At 46.9% G+C, this 25,065-nt stretch overlaps 1 protein-coding gene across 1 annotated transcript in view; it reads left to right on the top strand.

Annotated features, from left to right (window-relative positions):
• The first annotated feature begins 610 nt into the window (after positions 1–610).
• Positions 611–25,065, top strand: part of LOC148148573 (putative G protein-coupled receptor 139) — a 34,835-nt gene continuing 10,380 nt past the window's right edge. The window contains exon 1 of the mRNA XM_087992319.1: positions 611–640. Within this exon, the coding sequence (XP_087848445.1) occupies positions 611–640 (30 nt within the window). The remainder of the gene's footprint in view (positions 641–25,065) is intronic.

The raw sequence follows: 25,065 nt of genomic DNA, 5'->3' as shown, positions 1-25,065 counted from the left end.
GTCAGGCTGGGAACCTGGTGACTCCAGCTCACTGCTTGTTCCTCCAGCTCTCCAGCTTGGAACCCCAGCAGCAACAGCTCAAGGTACGGTTTCTGGGTGGTGACCGCACACAGCCCACGGTCACAGACATTGGAATCCGACATGTGCCAGTCTCACCACACACCATCCTGGCACATCTCCGAGCCACTTGTAGGGCACTGCCAAGGAGACCACTCCTGTGGAATGACAGCTGGGGAACATAATAGTGGGAATCGGAGTTGGGAAGCTGGGGAATGATGGTACTGAAGGGAGACAACTCACTATGTAAGGGGCAGGGGTTCAGTGAGAGTCAGCAACACCCTGGATACAAGGAGGGGGCCAGTGCATTCCCAGCCCTGGCATATCGACCCGACTGGACTGGGGTTAGAGCTGAGGGTACGTAGATGCAGATGGGTTGGGCGGGAACTCGGGGATGAGTGAAGTCTGAGATGTTACCGGGGTGGGGGAGGTACTAGAAAGGGGGGACATTTAATTCCGGAAGGTTCCTCTGCATGCAGAGGAGGAGGCTGTCACTCAGTGTCTGAGGGAAGCCTGCTCTTGCCTTCCATCCTGTTGTGACTCAGAAATGAAGATGGCTGCACCTGAACATGAGGCCAGCAGGGTAAGTGTTTGGATGTGCAGCCTCGGGTGGGGGTGGGGTATCTGCAAGTCCGTGCAATGGGAGGCCCCTTCAAAGGGCAAGGTCACTCGGCACACACCCAGACACTGAAGGGCAGACCCTTTAATATTGTACATTGCAGCTCATTCCACAAACAGCTCAGAGCATTTAGTGTCATACAGGTTGACAGCATGGAAACAGGCCCTTCTGCCCAACTTGTCCATACTACCCAGTTTGCACAATGAAACCTGTCCAGATTGTATACATTTAGTCCATATCCCTCCATACCTGTCCCAACCATGTATCTGTGTAAATGTTTCTTAAATGACAACATTGTACTCACTATCACCGCTACCTCTGGGAGCCCATTCCAGACACTCACCATCGTCTCTGGGAAAATGTTGCCCCTCTGGACATATTTGTGTCTCTCCCCGCTCAGCCTAAACCTGTGCTCTCTAGTTTTAGACTCCCCGAGCACGGGGAAAATTTGTTGGCTATCTACCTTATCTCTGCCTCGCATGATCTATGAGGTCACCCCTCAGTCTCATATTCTCCAGGGAAAACACGTCCAGCTTGTCCAGACTCTCCTGAAAGTTCAAAACTTCTAGTCCAGGAAGCATGTCTATCTGTGACTCCAGCTCCAAGGAGTAATAAACCTGTATCCCTAGATCTCCTTGTTCTATAACACTCCCTATGGCCTGACCAATGACTGGGTAAGTCCTGCCCTGGTTTAACCCAACAAAATTTAACACCTCGCATTTATCAAAATTAAATTCCATCAGACATCCCTCAGCCTATTGGCCCAATTGATCAAGATCTCACTGTATTCCTAGGTAACCTGCTTCACTGTCCACTGTACCAGCAATTTTTGTGGCATCCATACACTTACTAATCATACCTCCTAAATTATCAGCCAAATTCTTTACGTAAATGATGAATAACAGTGGACCCATCACTGATCCCTGTGGCACATTGCTGGTCACAGCCATGTTTCTGTAATAGCTGTAATGACCCAGTCCCATGTATCCATCCATGCCCTGAATTAACTTCCCTTACCTGTCAGGCCTCTTGCTTTGAAATAAATGCAGTTTAACCCTGACTTCCCTTGCTTCCTGCCTACTCTTGTCTTCCCTGTCTCGTGCGAGGATTACCAACACGGCCTCGACTGTATAACTCGCTCTCATTAACTTTTATATTGTCATCAACCTTCTCTTATGTCTCCCTACTCCTTTGGATCCCCCCCAACACCCATCCTCTACTCCCTGCCAGACTAGTTTACCCCATCCCAAGTGGCTCTCGCAAATCTCTGCACCAGGATATTGGCCCCCTCAAGTTCAGGTACAACCTGTCCCATTTAGAGAAGTCAGCTCTGTCCCAGAACAGGTCCCAATGATCCAAGAATCTGAATCCTTGATCCCTCCATCGGCTCTCAGTCACGCATCCATCTGCCAAATCCTCCTTTTCCTATTCTCGCTAACATTTGTAGTCCCCAAATTACTATCCTTGAGATCCTCCATTTTAACCTGTTGCTTAACTCCCTTTCATTACTCTTCAGGACCTCATTCCTTTTCCTCCCTATGTCGTTGGTACCAGTGTGTACAATGACCTCTGGCTGCTCACCCTCCCCCTGAGGAATTCGATACAATGTTCAGAGACGTCCTCAGCCCTGACACCAGGGAGGGAGCACACCATCCTGGAATCTCGGTCACAGCCACAGATACCCTGTCTGTGACCCTGACAAGCGAGTCCCCTTATGTGCTGTTTCAGTTGCCTTCCCAAAGGTTTGTGGCTAAGCTAGTCATGATACTTCAGGCCTGTCTGCTGCAGTTGTACTCCCCCGAGAGAGTATCCCAAACGGTATCCCTGTTAGAGAGGGGAGTAGCCACTGGAGACTGCTGCACTACCTGCCTCTCCTGGCAGTCACCCATCTCCCTGACTGAACCTGTGGTGCGGCCACATCACTGTAACTAGTGTCTATCACACTCTCTGCCCCCTGTATGCTCCTCAGTGTGTCAGGCTCCCTCTCCAACTGAACCACGCTGTCTGTGAGGAGCTGTAGCCGGTCACACTTCCTGCAAACACAGTCATCAGGGACACTAGACTATTCCCTGATCTCCCACATCTGGCAGGAGGAGCATACCACTGCCCTAACTGCCATCTCTGTCACCTCACAGTAACACAAAGAACAGAATCTTACCTTACCCTGACCTAGTTGCTGATCATCCTCCTCACCGAAGCCCAGTATCCACCAAAACTCACACTTAAACCTCCAGCAGCACTTCAACAGCAAAGCAGCCCTTCTCAAAATGGCCGCTCCAACAATGGCCTCTCGGCTGGAGCTTGTCTCCTTTTTGTTCACTCCTGGTGGCTGAGCTGATTCCTCCCAGAATCGTCCTCAGTCTCTTCTCAGCAGCCCCTTTTTTCACTTGGGAATAACTTGGATAAGTCGGGAAGTCCAGTCATTTTTGCAGCACATTGTTGTCCCTAAAAAGTGAGAATGTAGCTGCCAGGGTGACACTGAGCTGTGATGTCCCTATTGCCTGGATACGGTAGCAATGGGTTCCCTCCCACTTGGGGTTAGGGAGCGGTGTGCAGTGACAGGGATGGCTGGCTTCAGTCCCTGTAAAGTCAGATTTGCAGCCCCACAGAGGCTCAAAAACAGAGCTGATTGTAAAGGGTGAACACATAGATGTGGAAAACTATTTACAATAAAATGTCGCCCGTGCCACCAGGACATCTTCTTTCTCGCTCTATCGCCAGGTCGAGGTGCATTCCCAGGGTCTGTGGCTGGGCTGGAGGAAGCCTGCTCTCCACTGGAGCCCATTGCTCTTGGAGGGTCTGGTTGAGTGACCCTGGGGGTGGGTGTATGTGCAGGGCCCTCACACCCTGAGCAACAGAGGCAGGTGCACCTCCCTCGGTCTGACCACTCAGAGAACAGGGAGACAGTAGAGAGTGAGTTGGGGGTGAGTGGGGGGTGGGGGTGGGGGGGGGGGGGGGGGGGTGAAGTGAGAGAGAGAGAGAGAGAAAGAGAGAGAGATTTAAATAGGAAAAGAGGCAGTGGGATAGAGATAGAAAAAATAAGATGTTGAATAGGGAGAGACAAATCGAAAGAAATTAATTTTCAGAATGGAATTGTATAAAAATTAGAAGGGGATAGACTTGCAGTACAATGGGGAGAGAACTGAGAGGGGGGGAGGTGCTGTGTCTTTGTGACTGTACTTACAGGACAATAGGGACCTGACCGGGGGTGGGAATAATTGGACAGGTCAGGCTTTGAAGGAATTTGGACTCAAAATGAGAGTATTAAAATGGGAAGTTGATGTATCAAGAAAGTTTGTTGTCAATGAGCACAAAGAGAAATGGTAAACCAAACATGATGAGAGTTCAGACCGGGCAGCAGAACTTTGGATGGGTTCTGGTTTATTGACGTTTGACACTGTGAGGTTAAAGATAATATCAGTGGAATACTCGAGTCTGGATTCATCAAACCCACAGGCGGTGTGGTGTGCAGCATCCCGGATGAAGCAGGCAGGGGACACTAATATTACAGATTCTGATCTGTCATCTCTCCCTGTTTCGGGGAATGTTGCAGCTGAGACTCATTTATTAATAGAAGGAGGAATCCATCCAGAGACTCAGTTAGGGCCCACAGAGATTGACATTAATTACAGTCACTGAACAAACAGGGTCATTGAACTCCTTTCAATCCAGTGCCTTTGTCCCAGAGTAAAGTAAAACTTATACCTGGTCTGGGTAGAATGTGTGAGGGATGCTGAGTAAAGGAACAATGAAATATGGGAGTGGGCCAAGAGGGCTGGATGTTTGTAATAGTGTCCCCTGATGATCAAAGATAAAATATAGGTTTGTTCCTTTGAAGAAGAGTTGAACAAGTGACAGCTAGTATGGGCTTAATGGAGTTCTTCGATAAAGAAAAGTGCTTTGGAAATGTTGAGTTCAGTGTGTTTCATGTTCCATGAGGATCATGACTGCCAAAAGATGTAGTGTAATTTAATTAACTGATTCGGAAAATTCAAACATGTGAATTGAAGGACCTTGGCATTCTGAGTTTCACATTGACTGAGGGACATAACTCAGAGAGAAATACTGAGCAGGTAATGATTAGCTGCAGGAAGAGGGCTCTTGTGGCGCAGTGATAGTCCCCCAGGCAAGAGATCTTGGGCTGAAATCCCACCTGTTCCAGAGGTGTGTAATAACACCTCGGGGGCAGTTTGGTTAGAAGGTAGATAGATTGCAAGAAAATATACTGTTCCTCCCTCATGGAGAAAGTGAGGACTGCAGATGCTGGGGATCAGAGCTTAAAAATGTGTTGCTGGAAAAGCGCAGCAGGTCAGGCAGCATCAAAGGAGAAGGAGAATCGACGTTTCGGGCATAAGCATAAGATTCCTGAAGAAGGGCTTATGCCCGAAACGTCGATTCTCCTTCTCCTTTGATGCTGCCTGACCTGTTCCTCCCTCATGACCAATATTAGAATCAGAGATGTTTATAATAGATATATAAATGACATTGGCAAATATGTTATTTATAAAGGACATGATTTCAAGATTTGGAGATAACAAGTGAGATAGAAAAATAGTGAACAGTGAAGAGGACAGGATCAGACATCAGAACATCATTTAAAGCAAAATATTGCTGATGCTGCAAAACTAAAACACACACAGAATGCTGCAGAAACTCAGCAGATCAGGCAGCATCCGCAGAGAGAGAAAAACAGAGTTAATGCTTCATTTCAGAGCTGAAAGGTTTGGAAAATTGGCTTATTTTATACTTTTGACAGAGGAAGACATCAGGTGAAATAGTGTCGAGGTCCAGTGTAGAATATAAAGAAATTGTTAATGGGGTTGAAAGAGTAAAAGAGGCAATGTAAATAAGGCACAAATAAGAAAACTGTGTGTGTGAAGGAGATTGTAGGAATCAGGGACATCATACAGTCAAGATCTGAAGCTACGGAGATCAATATTGAGTCCTTGAGGCTGAAAGATTTGTCTGTGGTAACTTTTTCCCACATTCCCAGTAACTGCCCCATCAGTCTCATTCATCACACACCACTTCCAACCAGTTGCTATGACACTGTTTTTCTCTCTCTCTCTCTCTCTCTCTGTCTGTCTGTCTGTCTCTCTCTCTCTCTCTGACTCTCTGTGCCTTTTGGGTTCTGCCAGCATCTCCATCACTCCCACAGTAACATGGCCACATCCCACACAAGCCACCTCCTCCCCGTGAGGATGAGAGTACTGAGGTGAAAAAGGCACCAGCTCAGACCCTGAGACCTCGGTGGGAAAGTTAGCCTTAAAGTTTGTGGGAGCACAAGCTGGTGAGCACCTCACTGCCACAGCTCCGCAGCTGGCTGAGGAAGAAATGCCCCAGGCCGCTGGCACTCGGAGGGACAGTATCACACAACATGATATGTCAACCTGAAATGTTCACTTATCTCTCCACAAGTTTAGCCTGACCTAATAAAATAATAGAATATTGCTGTAAGTTTGGATCACGAGATATCCTGTGAAAGAAAGTATGGTTTCCATTTCTGACAAATAATAAATTTTCAGCTTCCATTCCTAATAACCAATCAACTTGACAGTTGTTGGAGAAGGAGCCTTGGTCGGGTTGTGTTGAGACAATGAAGAGAGACTTGAATGATTATTGAAATCGAATCAATCTGCAGGGTGATTGGGAAAAGGCAAGTGCTCGCCACTGTGTCAACACGTATAGACAGCCCATGCAGATATGATGGGCTGAATGGCTTCCTTCTGGTAACTGGGTGATTATTAAACCCCATCTCCCTTTTACTTTTGTGGGTGTGTAGTCCGCATGGTGGATTGTGCTTCAATAGAGGTTCTCCAGCGCTCACCAGGAGCTAACACAAGAAACAGCTAAGGCACTGCATAAAGTAATTGCCCTGAAAATATCTTGTCAGTGGTAAATGGGTCCAACACTCGCCATGCCCTGAGTTGAACTGGTCCAATACAGTTACAAAACTGGCTACAACCTATTAATATAGGTATTTAAATGGGTAAATTTTGAAGAGTAAAACAAATTAAATCCAGATAAAACCACTCCATTAGTCTAATCGCAATTAGCAGCAACACGGTGGAAGGTGTCATCAAGAGTGTTACTGAGCTGCCCTCACTCAGCAAAAACTTGTTCACTGGTGTTCAGTTCTGCAGGGTTGCTCAGCACCAGACCTCATAACAACTATTATCCAAACAAGGACAATGGAGCTGAACTCCTGAGGTGAGGTGAGAGAGACTGCACTTGACATCAAATCTGTAAGTGAGCAAGTCAGACCTGAAGGAAACCTAAAATGATGAGAAATGGGATGAAACCCTCATTGGTTGGAGTCATTCCTGGCACATTGGAGGATGGGTGTGGTTGTTGGAAGTCAGTCACCTCAGCTCCAGGACATCTCTGCAGGAGTTCCTCAGGGAAGTGTCCTCGGCCCAGTTATCTTCAGCTGCTTCATCATGGACAATCCTCCATCATAAGGTCAGAATTCAAGATCTATGTTGATAGTTCCACAAAGTTTATTAACATTCCTGCCTCGTCAAGATGCTATTGAAGAGTGTAGTGTTGGAAAAGCACAGCCGGTCAGGCAGAATCCGAGGAGCAGGGGAATCGATGTTTGGGGCGTAAGCTCTTTATCACAATTCATGAAACATCGATTCTCCTGCTCCTCTGGTGCTGCCTGACCAGCTGTGCTTTTCCAACACCACACTCTTTGACTCTGATCTCCAACATCTGTCAGACACAATGTCCATATGTAACAACATTTGTACAAGTAGCATTTGCTCCACACAAGTGTCAGGTATCTCCAAAAAGGGAGATTGCAATCATTTCTCTTGATTTCATTGAATTCCTTCGTGTCAGCATCCTTGGGGAGGGGGAGAGGGGTTGCAATAGACCATAACCTGAGCTGTACCAGTTACCAGTGTAACAAGACCATGTCTGAGATGGGTGACATATATACCTCACTCCCCAAAGTCTGCCCACTATCTACAAAGGGCAAGTCAGGAGTGTGAATGAAGACTCCCTACTTGTCTGGGTGAGATCTGCTCCAACAACTCTCAAGAAACTTGATAATAAAGCAGTGCCCTTGACGGGCAACACATCCACAAACATTGCCAGCTTGCACCATCAATGCACCTCAGCAGCAATGTGCAGCATGTCGAAGATGTCCAAGAGCCCTTTCATAGAATCTTCCAAAGTAGCAACCTCTATCATCTCAAATCAATAGGCCATCAGCTACACAAGGAAACTACCTCTGAGTAGATGTGAGAGGATAACATAGAACAAGATATTGCTGAATTAATCCACCTTCATTGGATAATAATCAGGAATAGGACATGTGAGCTGATACCCACCATGGTCACGAGGTACAAATGAAGGGGAACTTGGGCTGAAACTTCCACACTCATTCTGAATGACTCTGTAAAGATGAAGAACATGAACCTGGATGTTTTCTCCATTCTAATGCAGGGTCACTGATCTCTGTTCCACTTCAGAAACTGAAACATACCTCCCATGGTCTTTGTGATATTTCCTGCATTTCCTTATTTACACTTTAATAATCTGTCAGCGTGGTGTCACTCTTCACATCATCTCTTGCATTTCCTTATTTTTTGTTTCATCATAAATATGAGTTACTAATTAATGGCTGATTTTTTGGATCCAATACAATGCATGAAAATGGGTATAAATTGCTCAATAAATTTTTAGAAAGAGGGAAATGTACAGAAAATACGCAATGCCTCTGTAATTTGTACCAGCTTTCTACCAGCTTGATTAATCTTCCTGTTTATTTTTCTTCCACACAGCGAACACCATAACAATTATAATTCTGTTACGAGGAAAGTGTGGTCTTTCAAAATGTATTACTCGATACCTGGTGGCAATGTCAGCAGCAGATATACTGGTTATTATCCTCGATCTGCTATTGAGACACATTCCAATTGTTTATAAGAGAGAGTTTCGTTTCCTACGGTCCATCCCCATCTGTAATATCCATGCTGTCTTCGTTTATGCAGCCACCGACTGCTCTGTCTGGTTTACCATCACTTTTACCTTTGATCGATATGTGGCCATTTGCTGCCCAAATCTGCGAATTAAATTTTGTACTGAGAAGACGGCAGCGGTGATTCTGGGAACAGTGACTGTGCTGAGTGGTTTGAAGAACATTTTCTGGTACTTTATGTTCACATCTCAGTATTTGCTCAGGAATCAGCCCTGGTTTTGTTCAGTACCAACTGATATTCTCTCATCTCCAGTTTGTGGAACAATCGAGTGCCTTCATTATATCCTGAACCCAGCAGTGCCATTTGTTCTGATTCTGCTGCTCAATGCTTTAAGTGTCAGGTACATTTTAGTGGCCAGCAGAGCCCGCAGGAGACTTCGAGCTCACAGCAGTGGGGAGAATCCCAGTGACCTAGAAATAGGGACTCGAAGGAAGTCCATCATTTTATTGTTTGATATCTCAGGGAATTTCATCCTGTTACGGTCAGTGTTCACTGTATACTCTCTATGGAAACGTCTGAGCCAGATGGGGTATCGGGCCATACATCTACATTATTTTGTACGAGATATCGGATTCATTCTCCAGCTCCTCAGTTGCTGCACAAACACTTGTATATATGTCGTGACCCAGACTAAGTTTAGGAAACAGCTGAAGAACATGATAAAATACCCTTTTACCCAAATGGGGAAATTAAGTAAATGATGAGCTGGATTGAATAATTCAGTTTCAGAATCCATTCAATCCACTCTCCGTGGGATCAGTGATACAGACACAGTGAGGGGAGTCTGCACTCTCCAATCTTTGTGATACAGACTGTGTATGTTCAATTGGCAGTCCTGGTGATCTGCTACAGACACAGATTGATTGGTCTGTTGTCTGTAGGTCAATGATACAGTGGGGTCAGTCTCCTCTCCCCAAAGTACATGACACTGACACAGTGGGGACAATCTCCCCGCTCTTGCGTATGAGACAAAGAGACAGTGAGTTTGCTCTGCTCTCTCTCTGGGATACCTGTGAACAAACAAATATGAATGAAGAGTAGGTGAGTTCGCCATTGAGTCCGATCTGCCAGTTCATGGTTGATCTGGCTACAGCCTTAATCCTCTTTTCCACCTACTTTCTATTCCCATTGAGTCCCTTGTTAATGAAGAGTCCACATAACTATTCCATACAAGTCAGTAATGAGTCTGCCTCCATTATTTTCTAGAATATCCTTCCACACACTAGTGTACAGTGAGGTGAAACACATGTTGTATGTGCTGCCACAAATGCTTTGTCAGTTTTAAAAGCAAGCTTACAGAGTTTAGATTTGATAAATTTGTTTAAACTCATCTATACCTGAGACAAGACAGGGACTCTGAAGTAGTGAACAATATCTGATTGTGTTAAGTTTCATTAAGAAATGCTGACTCATCTGACAACAAAACTCAATTGAAAGAATATGCAAGAGACAAAAATGTTATCAGACCATAAGGCGGAGGAGCAGAATTTAGGCCATTTAGCCCAATGAGTCTGGTCCGCCATTCAACCATGGGTGATAATTTTTTCAGCCCCATTCTCCCAATTTCTCCCTGTAACCCTATACCCTCTTGATACTCAAAACCTATCGATCTCAGTCTTAAATATGCCCAATGGCCTGGCCTCCACAGCCTTTTGTGGCAGTGAATTCTGCAGATTTATCACTCTCTGGCTGAAGACATTTCTAATTATCTCCATTCAAAAAGGTCTTCCCTTTACTCTAAGGCTTTGCCCTTGGGTCTTAGTCTCTCCTACCAATGGAAACATCTTCCCAACATCTACTCTGTCCAAGCCATTCAGTATTCTGTATGTTTTAATTAGATCCCCCCTCATCCTTCTAACCTCTATCAAATATAAACCCAGAATCCTCAAATGTTCCTCATATGTTCAGCTTTTCATTCCTGGTAATTTTTATTTCATTTCAATTACTTTGCTGTTTTGCGTGTTTTGCACTTCTTATGTACTCTATGCTACCCTGTGTATGATCGTGCAGTTTGTCCTGTCCATGTAGCACCTTGGTCCCGGAGGAACTCTGCCCCATTTTTTCTGTATCAATTGTATATGGTAGAAAAGACAAAAAAAGCTATTCTTGACCTTTGACCCTTGACTCCTGGGATCATTATCGTGAAGCTTCTCTGAACACATTCCAGGGACAATACATCCTTCCCCAAAACTGCACACAATACTCCAAAAGTATTCTGACCAGAACCTGATAGAGCCCTCTCACGCCTCAGAAGTACATCCTTGCTTTAACATTCTTGTCTTCTCAAGATAAAAGCCTTTCCTGCACTTGCCTTCCTAACTACTGACTCAACCAGCAAGTTTACCTTGAGAGAATCCTGAATTAAAACTTCCAAGTCTCTTTGCCTTTCAGACTTCTGAATTTTCTCATCATTTAGACAATAGTCCATGCTGCTATTCTTCCTACCAAAGTGCATGACATCACACTTTCCCACATTGTGCTCCATCTGCCACTTCTTTGTCCACTCTCCTAACCTGTCCAAATCCTGCAGCCACTCCGCCTCCTCAATGCTGCCTGTCGCTCTACTTATCTTTGTATCTTCTGGAAAGTAAGCCAGAATGCCCTCAGTTCCTTCATTGTGATCATTAATCTATAAAGTGAAAAGTTGGGGTCCCAACATTGAGCCTTGCAGAATACCAGTTGTCACTGGCTGCCATCCTGAGAAGGACCGTTTCATCCCACTCTCGGCTCCCTGCCAGACAGCCAGGTTCCTATCCATGCCAGCACCTTGACTCCAACACCATAGGCCCTTACCTCCTGTGCAACACCTTGTCAAAGGCCTTCTTGAAGTCCAGGCAGATAAAATCTGTTGTCTCTCCTGGACTAATCTGCTTGTTACTCGCTCAAGGAATTCTAGCAGATTTGACCTCCCCTTGATGAAACAATGCTGACTTTTCCCTATTTTACCATAAACTTACAAGTATTCAGAACTCTTATCCTTCATAATGGATTCAAGGATCTTAACCACGAGTGAGGCTAGGCTAATCGGTCTGTCATTTTCCATCATTTGCCTTACTCCCTTCTAAGTATTTAATATATTTTATACATAATTCAATATTTCATCTTCTCGCTCCTTTTTTTATTGCCCTCTGTTGTTCTTTGTCTGCTTCCCAACCTTCTGGTTTCCCACTGCCTTTTGCCACATTATATGCTTTCCCTTTTGCTTTTATGCTATCCCTGACTTCCGTAGTCAGCCATGGTTACCTCATCCTCCCTGTACCATGCTTCCTTTTCCCTCGGGATGAATATCTGCTGTGTCTCCTGAATTACTCCCAGAAGCCCCTGCCATTGCTGTTCCACTGTCTTTCCTGCTCGGCTCCTCTCCCAGTCAATTCTCCCCAGCTCCTCCCTCATGCCTCTGTATCTGCCTTTATTCAGCTGTAATACTGTTACCTCTGATTTTATCTTCTCCCTCTCAAATTGCAGAGTAAATTCGATCACATTATGATCACAGCCTCTACAGGGTTCCTTCACATTAAGCTCCCTTATCAAGTCTGCCTCATTGAACAACACTAAATCCAGAATTGCCTGTTCCCCCGTGGGCTCCACCACAAGCTGCTCCAAAAAGCCATCAGTATACATTCCACAAATTCCTTTTCTTGCAATCCACTACCAGTCTGATTTTCCCAATCCACCTGCACATTGAAATCCCCCATGATCACTGTAACGTTGCCTTTTCGACACATCTTTTCTATTTCCTGATGTATCTTGTGTCCCACTTCCTGAATACTGTTTGGAGGCCTGTATATAACTCCAAGAAGGTTTTGCTTTAAATTTGGCGTTCCTCAGTTCTACCCACACAGATTCTACACCTTCTAACCTTACATCCTTTCTTACTATTGAGTTAATTTCATTTTTTACTGATAAGGCAATCCCACTCCCTTGGCCTACCTGGCCTTTTTTTGGATAGGATGTATATCATTGAACATTCATCTCCCAATCCTGAACCCCTTACAGCCAAGTCTCTGTGATGCCCACCATGTCATACCTGCAAATTTTGATCTGCATCACAATCTCATTTCCCTTATTCCTTATCCTGTGTGCATTCAGGTATGAGACCTTCAGTCCTGTACTAAGTGTCCCTCTCCTCATTGTCATTCACTTGTCCAGTTATCCTCATCATAAATACAAGACAGGCATCAAACTGGGTCTGAAACCTAACTCCTGGATACAAAATCTCTTCCTTCCTTGATACAAAACACCTTAAGTGCTCACATGGACAAAAACCCCTGACTCCTGTCTTTGAAAGTTGCTAAACCCAAAAAGGCATCCTTTTGATCGAGGTCTGGAGCACACTTCAACTTCCCCCAGGATATAGGGAGCACTTACAATGTGGCCACTCGAATCCTTGTTTTGTAGTTCATTTGGCCCTTTGTCCAATGTTAATTAAAACTCACTGTTTAACACCAACTTGCTCATAATGTGTGCATGGTTAATTTAATTGACTTTCCCATCTGCATAAATTGTCTTTTATTTTTGCACTGTCTGTTGTTCTATCTCAGAATGACAGGCCTCTAATCATTGCTGTATCCCTGGCTTTAAGCCTCAAGGGCAGTTTTGGCTGAATAAAGACTGGAGACAACTTCTCTCTTCTACACTAACAGCCTTTTCAATAAAACTAAACATCATTAATATTAATTCATAAAACTATTAAAAGTCCAGCTTTTACTCACTCATATTTATGCATTAATTCTTTGTTAATTCCAGCATAATGTCCGTGTATCTAATGCAGTTGCTTTGTTGTGACCCATAGACTGGTGTGGTACTGTTCTGAGAATAAGTGCGGCTGTGCGACTGTACAAGGTGGCTTCTTTTACGTCGACTGCTTTGGAAAGAAAACATTTGCCACTTTCCATAGTGTAAAATTAACAAATGTGTATGTTGCAAAATTTCCCTAAAAACACCAGATTAAATACATTTTTACACCAAATTCTATAACTCCAATTACTTACAATCTTCTCGATATACAAGGGCCCTGAGAACTGTTATCTATCTGGAACCAGAATCTCTTCTAATAAACAGGGTGGAGCTCGTTGCCTCTCAGTGATTATTTACACATGAGAAGGATGTATTGTCCATTGTAACAGAGACTGTTAGAAGGATCTGATCTTTTGTTCGACTCCTCCCAGATCGTCCCACCATGTCATGGTCTCTGTGGGCTGTCCTTATAACACTTAATCTATATTAACCCTTTCAGACCCACGTACGATATTTGATTTGATTTATTGTTGTCACATGTACCTATATTCAGTGAAATGTGTGTTCCCTGTCTTTCCACAGCATCAAGAACTATAGATGGAGTTGATAGCTGGATGGTTGGCTTGTGTCATGGTCTGGGCTGTGTTCATAACTTTCTGTAGTTTCTTGTTGTCCTGGACAGAGCTGTTACTGTACCAAGCCATGATGCATCCAGATAGAATGCTTTCTATGGTGCAGCTATAAACGTTGGCGAGAGTCCTTACAAATGTGCTGAATTTCCTTAGCCTCCTGAGGAAGAAGATGCATTCTTGTAACCTCTGTGAAGTCCTCTATACACCTCCATTCAGTCCTCCATGCAGTCTCCCATACCCCTCCATGCAGTCTCCCATACTCTTCCATGCAGGCCCCCATACCACTCCATGCAGGCCCCCATACCCCTCCATGCAGGCCTCCATACCCCTCCATGCAGTCTCCCATACCCCTCGATGCAGTGCCCCATACCCCTCCATGCAGTGCCCCATACCCCTCCATGCAGTCTCCCATACCCCTCCATGCAGTCCCCCATACTCTTCCATGCAGTCCCAATACTCTTCCATGTAGTCTCCCAGACCCCTCCATGCAGGCCCCCATACCCCTCCATGCAGGCCCCCATACCCCTCCATGCAGGCCCCCATACCCCTCCATGCAGTCTCCCATACACCTCCATGCAGTTCCCCATACACCTCCATGCAGTCTCCCATACCCTTCCATGCAGTCCCCCATAAACCTCCATGCAGTCCCCCATACCCCTCCATGCAGTCTCCCATACCCCTCCATGCAGGCCCCCATACCCCTCCATGCAGGCCCCCATTGCCCTCCATGCAGTCCCCCATACCCCTCCATGCAGTCCCCCATACTCTTCCATGCAGTCCCAATACTCTTCCATGTAGTCTCCCAGACCCCTCCATGCAGGCCCCCATACCCCTCCATGCAGGCCCCCATACCCCTCCATGCAGGCCCCCATACCCCTCCATGCAGTCTCCCATACCCCTCCATGCAGTCTCCCATACACCTCCATGCAGTCTCCCATACCCTTCCATGCAGTCCCCCATACACCTCCATGCAGTCCCCCATACCCCTCCATGCAGTCTCCCATACCCCTCCATGCAGGCCCCCATACCCCTCCATGCAGGCCCCCATTGCCCTCCATGCAGTCCCCCATACCCCTCCATGCAGTCTCCCATACTCTTCCATGCAGGCCCCCATACTCTTCCATGCAGTCCCCCATTCCCCTCCAGCAGTGGAGGCAGGGAGGTGATGGTTTTCTGGTATTATTATGAGACTATCAATCTAGAAACTCAGCTAATGCTCCAGGGACCCAGGTTTGAATCCTGCCACGACAAATGGTGGAATTTGTACTCTATTTTTAAAAATATGCAAATAAGTTGTAAAGAAATATTCCAATGACCATGGGAAAACCCACCTGATTCACTAATACCCGACAGGGACGGAAATCTACTGTCCTCACCTGGTCTGTACTACATGTGACTCCAGGCCCACAGCAGTGTGAGTGATTCTCAGTTGCCCCCTGAACTGGCCTGGCAAGCCATTCAGTTGTACCAGTCATTACAAAGTCTCAGAGAAATGAAACTGGACAGATCACCTGGCACCGCCCTAGGCACCGGAAAATGCAGGAACAGCCCTGTCGATCCTGCAACGTCCTCCTTACTAACATCTGGGGGCTACTGCCAAAACTGGGAGAGCTGTCTCACAGACTAGCCAAGCAATAACCAGACATAGGCATACTCACAGAACCCTACTTGACATTCTATGTCCCAGTCAGCACCATCACCATCCCTGGATATGTCCTGACAGACCCAGCAGAGGAGGCAGCACAGTGGGGATACAGTTGGGAGGGAGTTACCCTGTGAGTCCTCAACATTGACTCCGGACCCCATGATGTCTCACGGCTTCAGGTTAAACATGAACAAGGAAAGCTCCTGCTGATCACCATGTATCACCTTCCCTCAGCTGATGAATCAGTTCTCCTCCATGTTGAACAACACTTGGAGGAACCACTGAAGGTGACAAGGACACAACATGTACCCTGGGGGGGGGGCGGATTTCAATGTTCACCATCAAGAGTGTCTCGGCAGCAGTACGACTGATTGAGCTGGTCGGGTCAGAAAGGACAGAGCTGTTAGACTGGGTCTGCGGCAGGTGGTGAGGGAATCAAAAGGAGGAAAAACCATACTCGACCTCATCCTTATCTGCCAGCTGCAGATACATCTGTCCATGACAGTATCAGTTAGAATGATAACCACACAGTCCTTAAGGAGACAAAGTCCTGTCTTCAAATTGAGGATAATCTTCAATTGTTGTGCAACACTATCATCGTGCTAAATGAGACAGACTTCAAATAGATCTAGTAACTTAACACTTGGCATCCATGATGTGATGTGGGCCGTTAACAGCAGCACAGTCTGTGACATCGTGGTCCAGCACATTCCCCCACTCAAACATGACCATCAAGCCAGGGGATCAACCCTGGTTCAATGGAGAGTGCAGGAGGGCATGCCAGGAGCAATACCAGGCACAGCTGAATATGAGGTTTCAACCTGGTGAAGCCATCAAACTGGACTATTTCCACGCCAATCAGCATAAACAGGAAGTGATAGACAGAGCTGAGTGTTTCCACAACCAATGGATCAGATCTAAGCTGTCACCAGTCATGAATGGTGGTGGACAATTAAAGAACTCACTGGAGAAGGAGGCTTCACACATCTTCCCATCCTTAACAATGGAAGAGCCCAGCACATCAGTGCCAAAGATAAGGATGAAGCGTTTCCAGGAATCTTTAGCCAAAAGTGCTGAGTAAATGATCCATCTCACCCCCCTCCAATGGGCCCCAGCCTTACAGATAACAGTCTTCAGCCAATTCGATTCCTTCCACGTGATATCACAAAATAGTGGGAGACATTGTACACTGCAAAGGCTATGCGCCCTGACAATAATACTGAAGACATGTGCTCCAGAATGTGCCCCCCACCACCCCCCAGCCAAGCTGGTCCAGTTACAACACTGGCATCTACCCAACAATGTGGAAAATTGCCCGGGTATGTCCTGTACATATTTAGCAGGACAAATCCAACCCGGCCAATTACCGTCCCAGTCTATTCTCGATCACCAGTAAAGTGATGGAAGGTGACATCAGCCGTGCTATTGAGCTGCTCCTGCTCAGCAATAACCTGCTCAGTGACGCCCAGTTTGGGTTCCACCAGGACCACCCAGCTCCTGATCTCATTATAGACTTGGTTCAAACATGGACAAAAGAGCTGAGTTCCAGAGGGGAGGGGAGAGTGACGGACTGTGACATCAAGGCCAATTGGACCAAGTGTGGCATCAAGGGGTCCGAGCAAAACGGGAATCAATGGGGGACAAACTCTCCGGTGGTTGGAGTCAGACCAGACACAGAGGGAGATGGTTGTGGTTGTTGGATGTCAGTCATCCTAGCTCCAGGATATCCCTTCAGGAGTTCCTCAGGGTAGTGTCCTGGGCAGAAACATCTCCAGCTGCTTCATCATAAGATCCCCATAATCACCTTTCATCCATTATAAGGTCAGAAGTGAGGATGTTCGCTGATAATTTCGCATCGTTCATCATCATTCGTGACTTCTTAGATCTTGAAGCAGTCTACGTTCAAATGCAACAAGATCTGAACAATGTCCAGGCTTGGGCTAACAGTGGCAAGTAACATTCATAACACACACATGCAATAAGAGACCATCACCAATAAGAGACAATCTAACAACTGCCCATTGAATTTCAATGGTGTTCCCATCACTGAATTCCCCAATGTCAACATCTTGTGTGTTATCATTGAGCAAAACCTCCACTGGACTCACCACATAAACACAGTGACTACAAGACAGTGACTGGGCGGCACGGTGGCACAGTGGTTAACACTGCTGCCTCACAGCTCCAGAGACCTGGGTTCAATTCCCGCCTCAGGCGACTGACTGTGTGGAGTTTGCACGTTCTCCCCGTGTCTGCGTGGGTTTCCTCCGGGTGCTCCGGTTTCCTCCCACAGTCCAAAGATGTGCAGGTTAGGTGAATTGGCCGTGCTAAATTGTCCGTAGTGTTAGGTAAGGGGTAAATGTAGGGGTATGGGTGGGTTGCGCTTCGGCGGGTCAGTGTGGACCTGTTGGGCCGAAGGGCCTGTTTCCACACTGTAAGGTAATCTAATCTAAAAAAAAAGAGCAGGCCAGAGGCTAGGTATACCATGGTGAGTAAATCACCTCTTACCTCCCCAAAGCCTGTCCACCATCTTAAAGTCACAAGTCAGCAGTGTGATGGAACACTCCCCACCCACCTGGATGGGTGCAGCCCCAACAATACTCAACAAGCTGTTCACCATCCAGGACAAAGCGGACTTCTTGGTTGGCACTATAAACACAAGCATCCATATCCTGTATCTCTGACGCTCAGTACTAGCAGTGTGTAGTATCTACAAAAAGCAAAGTAGAAAATCACCAAAGATCGTCAGACAGCACCTTCCAAACCCACAACCACTTCCATCTGGACGGACAAGGGCAGCTGATATATAGGAACATTACCAGCTTCAGGTTCCCCACCAAGCCCCTCACCATCCTGACTTGGAAATACTCGGTCGTCCCTTCACCATCACTGGGTCAAAATGCTGGAACTCCCACCCTAATGGCATTGTGGGTCAACCCACAGCAGGTGAACTGCAGCAGTTCAAGAAGGTAACTCACCACCACCTTCTCAAGGGCAACTAGGGACAGACAATAAATACTGGCCCACCCAGCAGTGCCCAGATCCAACAATGAATGAATAATGTCCTCTACACACCTCCTCCTATACAGATTCATCCCCTGGACTGTGATACACTGACTAGTGACATGGTGAATGCCTGTCACTCTGCACTAAAAACATCATCAACAACACCCTCACAGGCATAAAGTTCACCAAGGAGGAAGAAACCGACAAACACTGACCAAATACTTAACTACACCAGCAACCATCCCAACACACACAAACAAAGCTGTATCAGAACACTATTCCAACAAGCCACCGCACACTGCAGCACAGACGAACTTCGGGAAACAGAGGAGAACCACCTATACAACGTATTCAAGAAGAACGGATACTCAAATAATACAGTGCGCAGATTCCTCAGAACAAACCACGACAAGCAGACCAAACACAGCCAGAAACCCGAACCACCGTACCATATATCAAAGAAGTTTCAGAAATGACAGCCAGACTACTAAGACCCCTCGGAATCCTACTAGCACACAAACCCACCAACACTCTCAAACAAAAACTAACAAACTTAAAAGACCCAGTACAACCCATAGACAAAATCAACGTCATCTACAAAATTCCATGCAAGGACTGCCACAAACACTGCGTAGGACAAACAGGAAGAAAGTTAGCCACCAGGATACACGAACACCAGCAGCCATAAAAAGACACGACCCTCTCTCCCTTGTACCCCGACACACGGATGAAAAAAAACCACCATTTCGACTGGGACAACACATCTATCCTGGGACAGGTTAAGCAAAGACATGCCAGAGAATTCCTAGAGGCCTGGCACTCCAACCACAACGCCATAAACAAACACATAGATCTAGATGCCATCTATCAACCCCTCAGAAAACGAACAGGAAATGACATCACCACAAACCCCAGGAACCCCATCCAGGAGAAAGATATAAATAGAAAGCAGGAGACAACAGCTTCACTTCACTTGGAGGTCGCCACTGATGATGTTACGTAGCCAGGTAATGAAACGTCTGGATATCAAACCGACAGCTCAGCAAGCAAACCAACACCGTAAACTAAACACTGAGATAAACCGGACACCCACAAGTAAACACAAAGTGAATGAGCCTTTAGAAAGTTAGCTCAGAGCCAGATGCATGAAATGTGCCCATGCCCCTGACTGTGAACCAACCTGGCAGAAGCAGGTACGACATCATTGTCTCTGAGCTCCACAGTGAAGGGTGAGTTAATCTGAAAGCAGCCAGAATGATGTGGTGAGGCTGGGGTTTGGTGATGCCCACACACACCGACAGAGTGTGGGAGAGGACAGTGTTGATGGAGCATGCAGTGAAATGGTGCTGATGGTGGAGATGGATGAAGACCTGGAGAAGCAAACAGTGAGCTCCTGCCTCCAGGTAACTGTCCAGGCTTTCCTGTTGGGAACTGGCACCATCTGGTTTCCATAGGAACTGGAGGAAGGATTAGAATCTCCATCGAAATGAGGCAAGACCAGCTCCGAATGAGATAGAACAGCATGAAAATGAAGTGGTCACCCCTCACTAGTGAGATTCAGAATTCACTGTTTAAACCAGAAAGGGGGAAATTAGAAATACTTTTCACAACAAAATCTAATGCTTTCATTCTTGCCATATTTCCCTAACTTTCTTGCCTTTGCTCAGACCACTCAAGGCAGCAGAAAATTCAACTCTATAAAAATTACTAACAATGTTCTTTTTAATCTACTTACAGGATTGAGGATCCCACGGTCACACAGGCCTGAGTTTTTTCAATGCTGGTCATCCTGTAGGACCCAGAGCAGACCTATCAGCTTCCTGTACGACCCATGTGGACACTCGGAGCCATGATATGACCCTTGACCCTGCAGCGACTTGACCTTGACCTGGAATGGAATCAGCCCTGTCAGTGATTTGACCCCGAGGAGGACAACCAGACTTAGTCTGGTCCCTGATCCCTCGGCTACTCCAACTCAAGGAGACCCTGCCTGACCAGGCCTGACTCACTTACCTCCAGGAGCAGCAGACTCGCTCCACCAACACCCGGAACCGCCCAGAAAACTGCCAGGAAATGGGAAAATAACATACTGGTCTGATGGTGATGTTGAAACAACACAGTTTCAAGACGTTTCCAGCACACTCTTTGCAAATGTCCAGGTTATCAAAAACAAAATGGCTGAACTCAGATGCAGACTTACATACCAGAGGGAAGTCAGAGGCAGTCGTGTGCTCTGTTACGCGGAGATTTGGCTCAGCCCTGCCATTCCTGACTGCTCCTTACAGACTGACGGGTTCTTCAAACACCACATGGACCACACAGCATCCTCGGGGAGGGTGAAGGGCAGTGGGGGATGATCTACACCTCCTGTTGCTTAGATGTAGCGACTCTGACAGACCATTGCTCCCCTCAACCTACAATACCTTACAGTAAAATGCCGTCCCTACTACCTTCTATGAGAGTTCACCTCCGTCATCCTGACAGCAGTCTATGCACCACCCTATGCAGATGTGAAGAATGCCCTGGATGAAGTTTACACCGCCATAAACATTCTGAGACAAAATTTCCCGAGGCCTTACTCATCATGGCGGTGACTTCAACTGATCCAACCTCAAGAGGGCGCTGCCAAAGTCCCACCAACGCATCTCCTGGCCCACTGGAGGACCCAACATCCTGGACCAGTGTAACACAACCATCAAACACACCGACCGCTCCACCACCCGCAGCACATATCGGAAAATCAGATCACAACGCTGTGTCCCTCCTCCCAACTTACAAGTAGAAGGTAAAGCAGGAGGATCCTTCACAGAAAGAAATACAATGCTGGCCCAAGGCAGTGGAAGAGCATCTCCGGGACTGGTTGGAATCTGCGAACTGGACTGTATTCAAGTAGTCAGCGGAAATCCAGGACAAGTACACCACCACCATCACGGCCGTCATTAGCAAATCCATGGAGGAGTCCATTCCAAAGTCATTCCGGGTGTTCCCCAAATTGGAACCATAGATAAACTGGGAAAACCACTCCCTCCTGAAAACTAGGCAAGCAGCATTCAGGTCAGTATTCATCATGAGCAAATCCATGGAAGAGTCTGTTCCAAAGTCATTCCGGGTGTTTCCCAAATGGCAACCTTGGATAAACTGGGAATTCCACTCCCTACTGAAAACCAGGCACTCAGCATTCAAGTTGGATTACCCAGACCCATACAGAAAATCCAGATATGACCTCCACAAAGCCATCAGAGATGCCAAGATACAATACCGGGCTAAGTTAGAGGTCCAAACTGACCACCCAGACACCCACTGCCTGTGGGAAGGCCTAAACAACATGACGGGATACAAGATGAACCAGACCAAGACAACAGACAAAGACACATCCCTCCCTGATGTGCTCAACACTTTCTATGCTCAGTTCAAGCAGAATGCCAGCAGTGCGGTGTCACCTGCCCCAATAGCTCCAGGGGCACCTGTTCCCTCCATCACTGCTGCTGATGCCTGATCAGCCTTCCTCGGAGTCAATAGAAGGGAAGTGACAGGCCCAGTCAGAGTCCCTGGCTGTCCACTCCAATCCTGTGTGAACCAGCTGGTGGAGGTATTCGCTGAAATCTTCAACCTCTCCTTTCTACACTCCAAAGTTCCCACCTGTTTCAAGAAGACCACCACCAGTCCAGTACCTACGAAAGCCAGTGCAATGTGCCTGAATGACTACCTCCCAGAGGCTCTGACCTCCGTAATGCTGTCGTGCTTCGAGAGGCTGGTCATGGCCCACATCAGCCCTGGTCTCCCAGCCTGCCTCGACCCCAACCCTGCCGTCATCCCTGGAACATCTAGACAGCAAGGACGTCTACATCAGACTCCTGCTCATCGAGTACATCTCCGCCTTCAACACCATTATCCCCTCCAGACTGGTCACAAAACTCTGAGACTCTGAGTCTCGGCTCCACCCTCTGCAGCTGGATCCCCAGCTTCCTGACCCACAGACCGCAATCAGTGAAGATAGACAGCAGCCCCACCTCCACGATAACCCTCAACACTGGAGCCCCCCCAAGGATGTGTTCTCAGTCCCTACTGTACTCCCTGTGCACCCACGGCAGTCTGGCTAAATTCCGAATGAACACCTTCTCCACGTTTGCTGCAGACCCCACTGTGGGAGGATGGATATCAAACAACAGGAAGGAGATAGAGGGCTTGGTGCCATGGTGCAGTGAGAACACCCTCTCTCTCAGCATCGGCAAAACTGAAGAACTGATCATTGACGTCAGAAAGACAGGAGGAGAACATGCCTCCTTCTACATCAATGGAGCTGAGGCTGAGAGGGTGGAGAGTGTCAAGTTCCTCAGAGTGACAATAACCAGCAATCTGTCCTGGCCTTCCCACATAGCTGCGATGATCGAGAAGGTACAACAACACGGCATGGTGGCTCAGTGGTTGGCACTGCTGCCTCACAGTGCCAGGGACCGGGTACGATTCTTACCTCGGGTTACTGTCTGTGTGGAGTTTGCACATTCTCCCTGTGTCTGCGTGGGTTTCCTCCGGTGCTCTCCAGTTTCCAACGGTGTGCAGTTCAGGTGAATTAGCCATGCTAAATCGCCCAATGTGTTATGTGCGTTAGTCATGGGGAAATGTAGTGTAGGGGAATGGGTCGGTGTGGACTTGTTCGGTCAGATGTCTTGTTTGCACACTGTAGGGAATCTAATCTAATCTAAATGCCTCTTGCTCCTCAGAAGCTCAGGAATTTGGCCTGTCCATAATGACATTCACCAAACTCTCCAGATGCAACACAGAGAGCATTCTGTCTGAGTGTAAAAACCGCTCTGCCCAGCACGGTAAGGAACTACAGGGGGTTGTGTGCACAGCCCAGACCATCACGGAAGCCAATCTTCCATCCATGGACTCCATTTACATGGCTCGTTGCCGTGGAATGGCTGCCAACATCATCGAGGACCCCTCCCACCCCGGTAATGATCTCCTACAACCTCACCCATCAGGCAGAAGGTACAGAAGCTTGAACACACCCACCAGCAGCTTCAGGAACAGCTTGTTCCCAGCCGTTATTAGACTGATGTATGGAATCTCTAACTTCAAATAATGCTGACCTTGTAAAAGTTGATCTTGCCCAGTGCACGCCCTGTGGGATGTAACCTGTACGTCTCTGTCCAAGTTTCTGTTCACCCTGTGATCTGTACATCCCTGCTTACTGTGATCTACCTGTACTGCTCATAAACAAAGCTTTACACTGGACTGAGGGAAACTTGATGTGAGAGGTAATTTCGGTTTAAACTTTAAGATGTGCCTGGACCACAGACTGATCTATAATAAAAGACAAAACTTTTGTTTCTTTTCTAACAACCATTTTATATACTCAAAAGTAGAATAGTTTAAATTGTGCAGAATGCTGACAATTTGTGAGCGATAGTAAAAACAAGCAGGCTCTTGATTGATGAAGCCATTAACACAGCAGGGAAGGATGAGTCCTTGACTGATAAGACTGCTAGCACAGACAGAGAAGAATAAGTCTTTGACTGATAAGACTACAGGGTGAGAAAAACAACAACTTTAGAGACTCTGAAGACATTTGTTGCAGACTTTGTGATAAGGGTACAAATCGAAGAATAATGATGTTTTTAAGAATGTGAACCTCATGGCTTGTTAGAGCCAAGGAGGGGAGGGACTTGTACTGTATATAATGGGAGACTTTGTAAGCCTCAGCGCGCTTTTCTCAGAAGAGTGCCCAACTCTGCAGACTTGCTAATAAAACTTTGTTTTCCTGAATTTGTCTAGAGCGATTATTGAGAAGCGATTTTCGTTTCTAACAACTTGGGGGCTCGTCATCCGGGATCAACACTCCGGCCGCAAGGGGAGTTGAGGAAGGATATCGGAGAAGGTGCACCCTGCTGAGTTCAGCAGTCCCTGATTCCTTGCTTGTCACCCCGTGCGGCTTGAGCGAGTGATATCCGGGAGGCTCAGGAAAACAAAGGAGGGGTGTACCCGAGGCAGTGGGGACGGTTAACGATCGAGTAATTTCGGTGCACCGAACCCAGGTAAGAAAAAACTTGCGGGGACCGTGTTTCCGGAGGACTGGGTACCTACGGGGTGCCTGTGGATTTTTTCTACAGAGACGTGGGACTCAGGAATCTAGAGACCGGGGCTCGCCTGTGAGGGATTTTGCAGAGACCGTGTTTGAGGAGGAACGTGTACCTACGGGGTGCCTGTGATTTGTGTCACAGAAACGTAGGACACAGGAATCCAAAGACCGGGGGTGCCTGCAAAGGAACCTGGGCGATCACGGGACTGAAGGTCCGGGAATTGGCTACATTGTGATAGATTATCACGGGAAAAATACGAAGTCCTCGGAAATGGGAAATAAGGGATCTAAGGCGATTA

The sequence above is a fragment of the Chiloscyllium plagiosum genome, unplaced genomic scaffold (assembly GCF_037043375.1).
Source record: "Chiloscyllium plagiosum isolate Xiang-an unplaced genomic scaffold, Cpla_swu_hap1 HiC_scaffold_12, whole genome shotgun sequence".
NCBI lineage: Eukaryota > Metazoa > Chordata > Chondrichthyes > Orectolobiformes > Hemiscylliidae > Chiloscyllium > Chiloscyllium plagiosum.
Note: the sequence above shows the minus strand (reverse complement) of the source record. Positions and strands in the feature narration are given on the sequence as shown.